At 37.7% G+C, this 15,487-nt stretch overlaps 1 protein-coding gene across 1 annotated transcript; it reads left to right on the forward strand.

The window, feature by feature from the left end:
• The first annotated feature begins 10,298 nt into the window (after positions 1-10,298).
• LOC107640970 (uncharacterized) lies at positions 10,299-11,564 on the forward strand. Its single transcript, XM_016344478.1, has 4 exons — positions 10,299-10,453; positions 10,553-10,786; positions 10,821-11,163; positions 11,265-11,564. The coding sequence occupies exons 1-4, from the start codon at positions 10,299-10,301 to the stop codon at positions 11,562-11,564; spliced, it is 1,032 nt and encodes a 343-aa protein (XP_016199964.1).
• The last annotated feature ends 3,923 nt before the right edge of the window (positions 11,565-15,487 follow it).

A 15,487-nucleotide genomic window follows, 5' to 3' on the forward strand; every position in this document is an offset into this window, starting at 1 on the left:
ATTCAGTAATTCAACAAAACAAACAAAACAGCAATTTTAGTAAAGTTACATACCTGACTCGGTGGCTCGGGCTCCATATCTGACTTGATACGATGCTCTGTGTCCGTTGGGTGGTCCTGGCCTGCTGGGTGCGATTTGCGAGCTGCAAGGGACTGAGGGTGGTGGTGGGTGCGACTTGCAAGGGTGGTGCCGACTTGCTGGGCGCTGGGCGCTGGCTGTGTGCTGCAGTGCTGGGCTGCTCTGTCCGCGAGGAGGTCCTGGGTGGGAGCAGTGGAAGGGCTGCGCTGGGAGGAAGGTGGCGGTGGCTGCGAGGTGGTGGGAGGAGGTCTCTCACCAGCGATGGGAGTTGCAGAGAGCGAGGCTGTGAGACCTAGGGAGTAGGGAGAGAGGGGCTAGGGTTCGTTTGGGAGTGGGGCTTGGGGGAATTGCCGAATGGGGTTACTGGGTTAGGTTTAGGTTTCGTTCATTTTGGGGGAGGGGGGTTTGGTTTTTTTTGGTTTTTTACCTGACCGGTTCGGTTCGGTTCGGTTGGAGTTTTTATTATCAAAACCGAAAACCAAATCGAACCGAACTAAAAACAGCAAAATATATTTTTTTCGGTTTTTTTGGTTGTCGGTTTGTTCGGTTTTCGATTTTTCGATTCGGTTGATCGGTTTAGTTCGGTCCGGATTGGTTTTGAACACCCCTAATAGGTAGACACACATTGCAAAAATGAGTGAAACTATGAGCATAACTTGGTTTAACAATTTCTAGCTCATGTGCATATCGATGACTGGCTGGATTGAAAATAAATGATGGTAAGTTCTATATATATATATATATATATATGGTCATTTTGTAGGGACATGTGAGTTTGTTTTGCCTTATACCCAGCGCTGTTGATGTTTTCATTTAGCTATTGGGATGCTTCTTGGTGTCCCTTATGTTCCTTGCTACCTCTCTTTCTCTTAGTGGTAGTGTTTTTACTTTTTAGAACCAATCTACTTAAATACAAATAGAGGAGCTTTTAAGTAAAAAATATGGGGGATGGAAGAGTAAAGAAGATGGGACAAGATGATATATGTTATTAGGAATGATTATGTTTGGTTGTTATTGGTGTCATCTTTATACTGAGATTGGCGGTTTTATTTTGACTCTATGTTGCTTTTGGAAGGTTATACGCATTTGAGAGTGGAATATCTTGATAGTGATGTTTTTTGGCAGGGATGCTGTTGTAGTTGGTCTCTTTTATGTTGGGATTGCTGTCTCTGTTTTGTTGTGTTTTTGGTTTTTATGTTTTACCTTTAGCATTGATGTTGTTGCTAGTTTATTTTGGGTGATTGTTGGGTGATTATGTATCCATGATGCCTGTTGGGTAATTAAATTGGGTACCTTTCAAGTTTCAACTATAATCTTGTCCTTTTTTTATTGTTATGTATGGAATCCTTTAATCATTAAACAAGTGGTTGATATTATTATTGTAAATTTAGTTAAAGTATTATAAATACTGCATGTTAAAAAATAGTATAAAAATATAACATGTTTGATATTATTGTAAATTTAATATTATTATACATACTATCTGATAGCCAATCACATCCACTATATTAATTCAAATGCTTGATGAGTGTTTTGTGTCTTATCATGATATTTTAATGGTTTGTAGTAGTTTTGAATGAACGACTTAGAGACTTTGATCATTCGATTCATCTAACTTGCACATTAATTTTGAAAAATTTAATGTCCAGTGATATAGTTTTTAAAAATACAAGCACCTAGACAACAAATTATGGATAAACTAGAACCCATCATTTTAAAATTGGATATAATATATTATTAATTTTACTTTTATCTCTTAAAAGTATTGATAAATTTTTCATTTGATATAATTTCTCTATAAATTGCCTTAAGGATGAATATCTCACCTGTTTAAGTTTGATATGCTGCTTTCTCCAAAGTGTATGTAGCAGATTAGGAAAGAGAATAATGTCTTGTGTAGTTGCTTTTTTTTTTTTGTTCTTTTAATTTTGTAGATGATACCCTCATAGAAGATAGAAAATTGGGGGGAGTCCAGAAGAAAAAGTAGTGATCTGAACATAATCATATCATGCCTATTAGAGTTACTTATATCGTTTATTTTTAATTACTTATAGTTTTCTTATATGATGATCTGATCCACTTTATTTTGTTCTGTGTGGGTTAAGATGATATCACTCTTTTCGACAAGGACTAAGGATCAAATTATACAATTGAAGATCTAACTTAGCAGCCACACTAAGTTGGTGAGGAATTTAACATGAATGAAAATACACATCAACTTCAAAATTCAACAGAAAATAATTTTTCCAAAGACATCTTAGCCAGTGGTGCACCAATGATGCATGAGTATCTTTAATTATTTTTAGTTGTTATTTTTTTAAACAAAGGTAGTGATCTATCATTTTTATTAAGATTTTCATGTTTTTAATCACTGTTCTTAGAATTTCTTTTCTTGAATTGAGTTAGAAATTTTCATTACTTTGATTGAGATTTTTTTTGGAGCTTTGATCAATACTTCTTGGAGTTGCTAATTTGAAAACATAATTTAAAAAAGTTTTGTTTTCAAATCCAAGAGGTTGAGCCATATAGACCTCTCTATCTATTATTCCATTGAGGAATACACACTTTACATCCATTTGGAATAACTTGAAGCCACAGTGAGCCGCATAGGCTAAGAGCAATCTGATGGCTTTTATTCGAGGTACAGGTGCAAATGATTCATCAAAATCAATACCCTCCTCTTGATCATAGCCTTGAGCAACTAATCTTGCTTTGTTTCGAACAATGGTTCTATTTTCACCCAATTTATTTCTAAAAATCCATTTAGTACAAGTGACTTTCTTTCCATTTGAATCTGATACAAGGGTCCAGACCTGATTCTTTTCAAACTGTTGTAATTCCTCCTCCATTGTCAATACCCAAGCTGGATTAGCAATGCTTCTTGTATATTTTGAGGTTCGATCTTTGATATGAGAGCTATATTGTTTGATTTGACTCTTTTAAAAGATGATCTTGTTGTCATTCTTTTGGACGGGTCACCAATTATGAATTCCTCAAGATAATTTTTTAGAAATTTCTATTCTCTTGGCCTTTTAGTTTGAGTTGATGATTCTGGTTCATTATCATCAACAACTGCCTCTGCTTCAGAATTTTCTGCTGTGATAGGAGATAATTCTAAATTGTCTCCTGCAGAATTGACATTCTCAGTACTGGCAGGTGCAGTGTCTTGAAAACTTGAATTTGATTGCTCTATCTCAGCGTTCTTGATCACTTCAACTTCAAAACCTAGACTATCATCAATACAAACACTAAGAATAATGTTAGATTCACAAAATGTGACATGCATAGTCTCCTCAACAGTCTTAGAATTCTTGTTATAGATTCTATCTGCCTTGCTATTTGTGGAATAATCAAGAAAAATACTTCAATGTGTTTTAGGATCAAATTTTTTCAAATTTTCTTTTATGTTCAGTATAAAACATTTGCAGCCAAATACAAAAATAATTGAGATTAGGAGGATGTCCTTTCCAAAATTTATATGGTGTTTTCTTCAAAAACTTCTTATGAGTGTTCGATTTAAAACATAACAAGCTGTATTTACAGAAAATGCTTCATGTTTATGAGCTAGAAAGAATACCCAACCAAATATAGTGTATTCATCCACAATAATCATTCCATAGCTTTTTCCTCCAAGACTTTGAATTCTAGTTGGTCCAAACAGGTCAAGATGCAACAATTTCAATGGTTTCTTAGTAGAGACATCTTCCTTGGGTTTGAAAGAAATTTTTGTTTGTTTACCCATTTAACAAGCATCACAAGTAATATCTTTATCAAACTTAATGTCAGGAAGACATCTTACTAAGCCTCTTTTAACAAGCTTAGAGATTTGGATCATGTTAGCATGTCCTAGTCTCTTATATCACATCCATTTTTCAAATTCCATTGAAGAAAAATAAGTTACATTTTGAACCTTAAGATCATCTAAAGCGAGACAATAAATATTGTCACATCTTTTTACAATAAACAAAACAGTCCCTGTTTTTTCATTTATGACTCTACAATCTAATTTCCTAAAGGTTACCGCATATCCAATATCACACAATTGACTTATGTTCAATAACTTGTGCTTTAACCCATCTACTAAAAAAATACTATCTATGCAAGTAGAAAAATCTTTGCCAACCTTACCACTGGCAATTATTTTACCTTTACCATTATCTCCGAAAGTGACAAACCCTCCATTATATTTGTTGAGTTTGATGAAGAAGGTAGCATTTCCGGTCATATGCCTTGAATATCCATTATCAAGATACCACATATCCGATTTCCTCTTAAATGTATGGCAAACCTGCATGTTCTTTAACTAACCTTAGGTATCCAAATTCATTTAGATCCTCTTATGTGAAATTTTTTTGGTTGTTCAAGAGCATTATAATCATAAACAACTTTATACAATTTGTTATCATCACCAAAAGATTTTAGAAAAATGAAGCACCGTTGAGGAATATGACCATTCAATTGCATTTATAGCAATGTTTTCCATTTGCTGAATTTTAAAGCTTGCTTGAAATTTTTGGCTTAACAATCATAGAAGAGAAAACTTTAGATTTTTTAAATGTCTGTTTGAAAATAAATTTGCTTTCCTCTTTGAATCCAAATCCAAATTTTCTAAAACTAGATCTTTGACAAGCAAGTAATTTGTCAAGATTTTGTGAACCTTGAAAAAATTTTGCTAATTCTTCGTTAAGATTGTTAGTTTTCTCATTCAACCTTTCTTTTTCAGCAATTAAATCAGTAAAGGCTAAAACCGGATGCTTGAGTTTGAATTTGTTTAATTTAGCTCTTAAAGCATAATTTCTTCTTTCAAATATTTTTCATCACAAGTTTCGGTTGCCTTTACCTTTTCTAATAAAAATTTATTTTCAGCTCTCAATGCCTTATTATCTTTCTTGCACTTAACATATTTGTTAAGAAGTTTCTTTGAGTTCATAGTGAAATCTTTGACAGTATAGTGCAATTCATCAATGGATAAGTCAGAGAGATCTACCTCATCCATGTCCGTGTGATCAGCCATCAAGCACATTTGAGCCTCTTGATCAGAGTCTTCTTCTTCTTCAGAATCAATGTCATTTTTCAAGTCTTCCCATGTTGCCATCAGCACCTTCTTTTTGTCTTTTTTTAATTTTTTGCCTTCAATTGAGGACAATCGGACTTGAAGTGACCTGGTTCTTTACAGTGGTGACAAGTATACTTGAATTGATCCTTCTTAAAACCTTTTAATGAAGTAGTTCCTTTGCTTTTGCTTTTGAATCTCATTAATCTTCTCATTTTTCTTGCAAAGAGTACCATTTTTTCATCTGAAATACTGTCATCAGATTCCTCTTGTTTGGCTATCATTTTTTATTTTAATGCTACACTTTTTTTATCATCTCTGTCTTGAGACATGTGAGTAGTTTCATAGGCTAGCAGCTTGCCTTTTAGCTCATCATAAGTGATTTTTAACAGTTAATTTCTTTCAGAGATGACTATACTTTTTACTTTCCACTTCTTCGTAAGATTCTCCAAGATCTTTCTTACTAATATTTCTTCGGAATAGCTCTTCCCCATGGCATCCAGGTTGTTGATGATTATTGAAAACCTTTCGAACATCTAATCGATGCTCTCATTCTCCTTCATGGTGAACATCTCGTACTCCTTCATCAGCATGTCTATTCTTATCTCTCTCACTGGTTTGGTTCCTTCATGGGTGAGTTTGAGCTTGTCCTAGATTTTCTTAGCAGTTTTGCACCTTAAAGCAAGCTTTTCTGTATTCTTCAAAATTATAGCACAGTGCATTAGGTTAATTGCCTTGGCATTGAGTTCAACCTTCTTCTTTTCTTCCTCTGTCCACTCATTGTCTTCCTTTGCCACCACATATCTATCAGCCATTTTGCTTTGTTGGAATTTCAGATCCGTTGACAATAATCTTCCAGAAGTTGTAGCCGATTGACTGCACGAAGATTCTCATTCTCTCTTTCCAGTATGAGTAGTTGCTGTTGTTGAAGTAGGAAAGTCTATTGTTGGACTGCCCTTCAATGAGTGTGTACGCCATGATGTTAGCACCCATATTGTTGGCCATGGATCTTTACTCTAATTTGTGAAACTTGATTCCGTGAGACCTTAACTGATGGAACTGCTAGAACTTGAGAAAGGGGGGGTTGAATCAAGTTGAATCCAGAGGTGAACTTCTTTAGCTCTGTTTTTTACGGAAGCTGATTATGCATGATATTTTTTTTGTTTTGTCTCTAAAACCAGAAATAAACAGAGAAGGGAAGAAGAGAATGAGACCAGCACGTATTCTAATTCAATTTTCTAGTGCCATGAAACCTATATCTAGTCTTCACCACAACCATAGTGGAATTTCCACTATAATCAACTAGATTACATACACCAATACCAATGAATTATAAACCTAATTCATATAGTATCAAATTCTAAGCTTATACCCAAACCTAGCTACTACCAAGTGCTGTCCCAACTTAAGAAAGGAGAACTCACTGGTTCAGTCAGCCACGAAGTGCTATCCCAACTTGGCAAGGAGAACTAAACCTTAGTTCAGCAAAACCAAATTACACAGAAACTGTCTTGGCTTTTTCATGCATTTCTCTTGTCTCTTTTGGCATGGCTTTTTCATATTTTTCTACTCAGAATCATAAGTCTTTTTCTCAATTATAGAAAGATAACATTAGATAGCCATAATACTAAAATTTTGAATGAAGCTTAAAGTTGAAAAAAATGATTCTTGGTTAAGTGTGAGTAATGATGCTCCAATGGCACTCTTTTTTCCTTGCTTCAATGTTGTTGTGAGCCTTACAGTATAGGATGCAGTTTTCTCTTCAAAATTTTTTCATTGTCTCTTCCAATTTCTGGTACCTTTTTCCCGTTGCATTTGTCTTCTTTGACATGCAATACTTTTTCATTTTTCTCCACTACCTCTGTTGTTCTTGTATTTTGTTGTTGCCCTACCAACCTTTGAAAGTTTAATCCTCTGCTGTCCTTGGAGGTGCTGTCTTCCTTGGCATGCAAAGCTTTTTCCATTTTGTGCCAATACAGCTGTTGCTCAATGCACTGCATTTTTGTTTTGCTCTTCCAATCTCAGCTAGTGACCTTCTGCAGTTTGATCTTGTAATGTCCTTGTGTCCTTGTTGTCTCTTACTTCTTTTCTAACGTTGGAAACTATCCCATTTGATTTTTTTTCTTTGATCAACTATGAATTGTTGAACCCTTTCTCTTAACTTCATGAAACTAATGTTTGCTCACCATTACATGTGGGTTGAAGCTTGTTCTTCAAATGTAATGGGCTCATATTTTGATTTGGCTGAAGCAACATGAGCTAGCTGAGATGAGCATATTGGGCTTGCAACACTAATACATACATTAATTACACTTTGGATTTTTAACCCAATAATAAATATTTGTTATCACATTAACTTAACAAAATCAATTCTAACTCAACAATATATTTAGTTCATCCATCTTTTAAGTATCTTATACTTACCGACTAATATGGGTATATTCAATTCAGTAGCACACACGTAATACAATTATATATTACTTATTATAATTATTTATATTAATGTATCAGTTATTTATACCTTTAATTTATAATATTAATATCTAACTTTTTTCATCATAGAAGAGAGAAATAATTAATGTGTCTCTAATAATATTTTTATATAATTATTTATAATTATCTTTTTATAATAATTTTGATAGATGATATGAAATATAATTAATATATAAAGACAATAAATATAAGTTATAATTTATATAAATTATGTTCATATTATTTGAATATGTCACGATCGAGCTCAAACCAATTCGAGAGAGAGAGAGAGAGAGAGAGAGGTCTAAGGAATACGGCAAGGATCCTAGGGTTTGGAACAGAGAAGAGTATCAGCTGCTAGAACGTGAATCTTTCTCTATTTTTGTGGATAATCTCCCTGAAGACATATCGAAGAGAGATTTATTCCAGTTGTTCAAATGGACTGGGCACATCAATGATATATATCTTTCCCGAAAATAAAAAAATGGTGAGATCTACATTTTTGCCTTCATACGGTACATAACGAAAGGGGGGCCTTGAAGGCTATAGCAGAAATGAATCGGCTTAGACTGAGGGGTAAGATTATTTTTGTGGGCGAAGCTAAGTACAGAAGAATGGTGAAACCATGAACATAGATAAGGGACGGAAAGGAGAAGACAAACTTCACCAAACTGTTAGGCAGCCACATTGGGAAGTAGGCAGCGAGGGTCCTTCGTCAACGGGACATGAAGTACAGACGAAGGAAATCATAGAAACCCCACATGGGAATGGAGAGACAAGGAAGGTGGAAGTAGCAGTGGCAGAAGAAAATCTGGAATGGTTACAGAGAAGTTTAGTAGGGACTACGACGAAGCCTATGGATTTCACCGCTTTGAGGGATATGATTGCGAAGAACGTGCCTTCCATCACCCAAATTCGGGAAATAGGAGCGTACAAAGCTCTTCTGAAATTTGATAGTGTTCTGCATGCTGACGAAACTTACACTTCTAAATTGAACTGTCTCTTACAATTCTTCCACCGGGTTTGGAGGTGGGAGGAGTCAGAGTGTAGTGAAACTAGAAGGGTATGGCTCGAATGTTTTGGGGTTCCATTACATGCATGGTTAGTCGACACCTTCAATACGATAGAAGGACAATACTAGTGGGGAGAAGTAGTTGGGTATGCAGAAGAAATAGAATTGTGCAGCTCGTTCACTGTAAGTCGTGTGCAGATTAATACGTGCATAATGGACGTTATTCAGGAGTGGATCCATATCACTATTGGTTCTGGTGGCTTTGATGTTTTAGTGAAAGAGGCTGGGCATGAGGTGTGTGGCTTGTGGTGTAGGAAAATTTTGGTTGATAAGGAGTTTACTAACTGTGAGATCTGGAATCAGGATATCGCAAGTACGAGCCCAGGCAGGGAGGATGATCATGATGAAGGTCTGTTAATGGTGGTGAAACGGGGTGAGGACGATGAGAAGGGCAGATTAGTAATTCCTAAGGTTAATTTGAATGAATGGATTAATCACAATATCAATCATAATCGTGGGAATATCGTAACTGATCATGTAGTTAATGGAGTCAATAAAGGGAGCGATGATCTTGGGGGTGGGAATGGTATGAGCTACGATGCAGAATCTGATAGAACTATTACATGCACGTTTAGTTCTATGGTTAACGGGCTGAAAAGGGGGTCAGCTAAGAAAAAACAAAAAAAAAGGGTCTCACTAAGGCTTGGGCCAGGAATAAAGAGAAGGAGAGGGAAAAGAACTCTAGCGGGTTGGGCCCAAATGCATCAGCTACTGGGCACGCTAATAGTGGAACTGAGTTGGGCTCCCCGGGTCAGATGGTGAACTTGCAGCGGGTCACTAGTGTGCGAAGAGGTGACGCTCACCCTGTTGATGGCGTGCCTATCGTTGAAGAAGATGGAGACATATCCGCCAGAGATGGCCAAAGAGGAAGCCGGCGGGAAGCAATATGGGAGAGCCATTTGATATGCGATGGGGTTGACCGTACCCGACCTGTTGAAGATGCTGTCGCTGTCATGGTCGATGATGGGGGCCCTGGCTTTCAGGGCATAACAGGGGCTCCATCCGCCGAGGTCATGCTATAGCCTAATGGCAGGGCAGTTCAGATGGTGGTAGGAACTGGTGAGTAGGGGGATGCTCATGATGGGGAGGTTGAAGCGGCTGCAGGGGTAGAGGAGGGAGTAGTGAACGCGGTTGAGGGTCGCTCTCAGGAGTTTGTTGCGGAAACAGGGGTTGGTGACGCAGATGCTAACAATCTTGAACTAAGATTTGTTGGAGGTAATTTACTTTACCAATATGGTGGGAAGTTGGCTCTCGGGCATGATGAGGAAGGCTTTGGAAGGGCTGATTCCAGGCAGGGAGAACTTGACAACGATGTGGAGGATAGTGACACTCAATGCTCTAAGTTAGAAGGGCAGATGCTGGAAAATAAGAAAACTTGGGAGCTGGCAATGGAGTCAGGTGCTATGTTGTGTAATGAAGAAGATGACATCATGGCAATTCTCCAAGCACAGAATGAAGAATAAGCCCAGAATGAAGAATAAGCACAGAAAAGGAAGATGGAAAAACAGAAGGTGAAGATGAGATGGTGCAGACCCAAAAATAAAAAATAAGTGTGTCAAAAAATTTTAAATAATTTTTAGTTCTTGGAATGTTAGGGGGTTACCGGGTGATGGAAAGATGAGAATGGCGAAGGACTTAAAAAATAAACATAGTTTGAACATGTTAGGTTTGATTGAGACTAAAAGACAGGTAGTGATGAGATTTGACATTGCAAGAATTTGGAGAAATGATGGTGTAGGGTGGGAATATGTAGGCTCTGAAGGTGCATCTGGTGGACTGTTAATAATTTGAGATGAAGTGATTTTTAAAATGAATAATTACTATAAGGGGGACATGTGGCTATATGTTGAAGGAGTCTTGTTGAAGAATAATTTCAGCTGTGCTATTGTCCTGGTCTATGGTGCGCATAGTAGAGATGAGAAGAGTCATATGTGGGAGGAGTTGAGTTACGTTGCTGGGTTATGTCAGGTTCCTTGTTGTTTCATGGGAGACTTTAACGAGATAGTACATGTGGAGGAACAGAAAGGTACTACTAGTCTACCTCTGTCTGCTGAAGATTTCAAGAATTGGATACAAGATATGCACATAGTGGACTTACCGCTCACCGATTCGTAAGTTTACATGGTTTCGAGGTCGTTCATGCAGTCGTATTGATAGAGCCCTGGTTAGTTTGAAATGGCTGGAAAAGTTTCCAGAGACTCAGTTAAGAGGTGGCCTAAGGGATTTGTCAGATCATTGTCCTTTAATAGTGGAAGAGAAAACTCTGAGGGGAGGTCCTAGACTGTTCCGTAGTCTAGACTCGTGGTTTACACATGAAGGTTTTATTAGAATAGTTAAGGAGAAATGGAGAGGTTTAGGGGAGATGCAGTTCACAGATAAATTGAAGGCATTGACGGTTCCATTGGGGAGATGGCATAAGGCCAACTTTGGTGATATAGACAAGAAGATTTTGAAGCTTGAAGAGGAGATCAAGAAGATTGATGATATGGTAGGGATGGAGTGTATGATGGAACGATGGAGGCTAGAAGAAAGGCATTAGTTACTTGCTGTGAGAAGTAGTATGTGAGGAAAGAAGTTCACTGGAAACAGATGTCCCGGTCTCGACAAGCGAAGGACATGGACAAAAATACAAGATATTTTCACAATATAACTTCAGCAAGAAGGAGGAATAATAAGGTTGATGCTCTGGTAGTTAATGGCAGAGTGGTGAGGAATCAAGCTAGAATAAAAATAGCTATTAGAGAGTTTTACAGAGATTTGTATCATCAGGAAGTTTCACCTATGGTGGGGTTGAGAGATGGTCTGGTGGAGATGATAACTGAGGAAGACGCTGGGACCTTGATGGCGATGCCATCGGCTGAGGAGATTAGAGAGGCAGTGTGGGATTGAGAGTCTTCCAAAGCGCCAGGCTGTGATGGGTACAACATGAATTTCATAAAGAGGTGTTGGGATGAGATTGGGTCTGAATTCACGGTAGCTGTGTTGGACTTCTTTCAGACGTCCAGGCTGCCCGTAGATGCCAATATAACCTGGGTGGCGTTGGCCCCTAAATTCGTTGGTGCAAAGGGGATTAAAGACCTGAGACCTATTAGTATGGTGGGGAATGTGTATAAGGTTATTTCGAAGGTGCTAGTTAGGAGGATGATGTTAGTTATGCCAGGATTAGTAGGGGAGACTCAGAGTGCTTTTGTAAAGGAGAGAAAAATTCATGATGGGACTCTCATTGCATGTGAAACTGTACACTAGCTTAAGCTGAGGAAAAAGGATGCAGCTATTATCAAGCTAGATTTCCAAAAAGTATATGATAGAGTCAAGTGGAGTTTTGTGGATATGGTATTGCAGAAGATGGGTTTTGGGCGTAGATGGAGGGCATGGGTTATGGAGTGTGTGACCACGGCGTCTATGTTGGTTTTGATAAATGGTTCACCAACTAAGTCGTTCAAAATAGAAAGGGGATTGAGACAAGGGGACTCGCTTTCTCTGTTCTTATTTGTGCTAGTTGTGGATGTTCTGCATAGAATGGTTGGAGAGGCAGTTAGGAACAGGAGAATATCACCATTGGTGGTTGGGAGAGACAGTATAGAGTTGTCACATCTTCAATTCGTTAACGACACTATTTTGTTCTGCCCACCAGAAAAGGAGACTATGAAGAATTACAAGCGGCTTCTGCGATGCTTTGAGTTGATGTCAAGTCTAAGTATTAATTTTGATAAGTCCAGTCTGATTCCAATCAATTGCGAGGAGCAGTAAGTGCAACGTATGTGTAGCTTATTGGGTTGTAAGGAAGGAACCCTTCCCGTTAAATACCTTGGAATTCTCTTAGGAGTGAATCTGAGGTTGGTAAAGACCTGGAAGCCTATAATTGACAAGGTGGAGGACAAACTTAGCCTTTGGAAAAGCTAAGGTGCTAAACAAAGCCGGAAAGTTGGTGCTTATCAAATCAGTTTTAAATAGCTTGCCAGTGTATTATTTGAGTTTATACAAGATGCCGAAGGCTGTTCATAAACCACTATTTTACGGTTTATTTTGTATTAAATTGAGTGGATTTTATCAACTATTCTTACACTTATTCATATAAATTACATGGCTTTATAAATCCTTCCGAATTTGTGCTATGATTGAAAACATGCTTCTTAGGCCTTAAAATTGCTAATTTTTAATCCTCTTTTATTACCATCGATGCTGTGATATGTGCGTTAAGTGATTTCAGGTTTTCTAGGGCAGGAATGGCTTAGAGGATGAAAAGGAAGCATGCAAAAGTGGAAGGAACACAATAAATTGAAGTTTTGAGCAGCTGGCCTTGACGCGCACACGTGGATGGCGCGTACACGTGACCAGTGCAGTAGGCAAGCGACGCGTACGCGTGGATGACGCGTACACGTGACCAGGAATTTGTTCAGCGACGCGTACGCGTAGCTGACTCGTACGCGTGACGGGTGTCACGTGCCTCAGTTACGAGAAAATGCTGGGGGCAATTTTTGGGCTGTTTTTGGCCCAGTTTCAAGCCCGAAAATGAAGATTAGAGGCTGCAGAGTGGGACAAATAAGATGGATCATTCACTTTTCATTCATACACATTTTTAGGTTTTAGATGTAGAATTCTAGAGAGAGAGGCTCTCTCCTCTCTCTAGGTTTAGGGTTTCTTCTTCTAATTTCTCCTTAGGTTTAAGTTTCAGTCTTATTTTAATTTAGTTTTCTCTTACTTTTATTTGTTTTAACACTTTAATTATATACTTCTCTTATTGATTCCTTTATTTTGCTAATTTAGTTTATGAGTTCATGTGTTACTCTCAATTTTCATTAATACAATTTATGTTTCATGTTCCTTATTGTTCAATTGCTTTGCTATTGTTATTTCTTTGCTTTGGTTAGTCTAAGAATTTCCTATGTCTTGTCAATTTTCTATGTTTTTATTCTATGCCTTCCAAGTGTTTGATAAAATGCTTGGGTGGATTTTAATTTAGATTTTTATGTTCTTGACTTTGATTAATTAATTAGAGACTCTTGAATTATCAAAATTCTTTTGTTGATTGGTGATTGAAAGTTGTTAGTTGGCTTGAGCATCATTAAATCTAGTCTTTGATTAGGACTTGTGAACTTAAGTCGATTTTGCTCGCTTGACTTTCCTTCATTTGTTAGAGGATAACTAAGTAAAAGCAATTTACATTTACCATCACAATTGACGATGATAATGAGGATAGGACTTCTAATTCTCTTTCCTTGCTAAGAGCTTTCTTAGTTATTAGTTTATTTTCTTGTCATTTTACTTTCTTGTTTCTTATTACAAAACCCATAAATATACTGTTCCATAGCCAATAATAAACTACACTTCCCTGCAATTCCTTGAGAGATGACCTGATGTTTAAATACTTCAGTTAATTTTATTGGGTTTGCTTTAGTGACAACAATCTAAATGTTGATTGAGGTTGAATGGTCGGTTTAGAACTATACTTGCAACGCGATATTTTTTGTGAAAATTTTTACCGACATTTTTTCTCCGTCAGCTATTGCTGAGAAATTAATCTCTTTGCAGAGAAGATTCCTTTGGAGCAAGGAGGATGATAGGAGTGGTATGGCTCTATTGAGATGGGAATCGGTACAGGCTCTGAAGAAGGTAGGTGGGTTGGGGGTTGGAGATGCTTTGGTTCGTAACACTGCACTATTGTTTAGGTGGTGGTGGCGGTTTGCAAAGGAAGAGTGTCCGTTGTAGAAGAAGGTGGTCTGTTCCTGTAATAATTTGAATCCGTATGAGCTACTGTCCACTCAAGTGCTACCCACCAGAGGAGGTCCTTGGAAGGATATCTGCCAAATACAATTCAAGGAGCAACATATAAGGGATAAGATGATTACAGGCTTGTCCATGGAGATTGGTGACGGGAGACGGACTCGGTTCTGGGAGGATGTTTGGTTACATAGTGGAGCTTTGAAAGATCGGTTCCCAAGCTTTTCTCTATTTCAAACTAATGTAGATCGGTTATAGAGGATTGTGGGTTTTGGGATGGGTTAGAGTGGATTTGGAATTTCCAATGGAGGCGAGAGCACTTTCAGTGGGAGCTGGATCTTCTGAGTCAGTTACATGAGGCTTTGATACCTGTGAGGCTAGTAAATAATAGAGAGGACAGAGTTGTTTGGAAATATGATAGACTAGGTATTTTTTCTACTAACTCATTCGTGCAGGTGTTGCAGGAGGAGATGCTTCCAGAGGATGTAACCAGTTACAGCTTCACTAAGACCGTTTCGAAAGGTTTAGTTCCGCCAAGAGTGGAGCTGTTTGCTTGGTTTGTCTTGATAGACAGGGTGAATACAAAGAAAAGACTGAGTCGGCTCGGGATTATTAGTCAGGACGATATTGATTGTGTCTTATGCAACAAGGATGGTGAACAGGTCCACCACTTGTTTCTTGGCTGTGATTTTGCTTGGCAGGTGTGGAGTGCGTGGATATCTGGTTTTGACCGCCAGTGGTCTTTTCCGGGTTTGATGAAGTAACATTTTCTTAGCTGGACAGAAGAGCCGCGTCGAAAAGAGGATCGAAAGCAGTGGTTGATGGACTTCTGTGCAATCATTTGGAACATTTGGTTGGAAAGAAATAGGAGGATATTTCAGAACAAGAGCAGAGAAGTAAAAGAAATCATCAACATGACCTTGCTTAGTTGCAATGAATGGAGACGTGTGAATTCCTTAGGTTGTTGATGGCTATGCCAGAGATGATATGAAAATTTTTCTTCTGTTGTTGTGTTAACTTTTTTAATTATTTGTTTGATTTGTTGTCTGGTTTTGATTGCTCCACTTTATTATGTTGAACTCTTTTGTTTT

This window comes from Arachis ipaensis, chromosome B5 (assembly GCF_059453495.1).
Source record: "Arachis ipaensis isolate K30076 ecotype BB chromosome B5, ASM5945349v1, whole genome shotgun sequence".
NCBI lineage: Eukaryota > Viridiplantae > Streptophyta > Magnoliopsida > Fabales > Fabaceae > Arachis > Arachis ipaensis.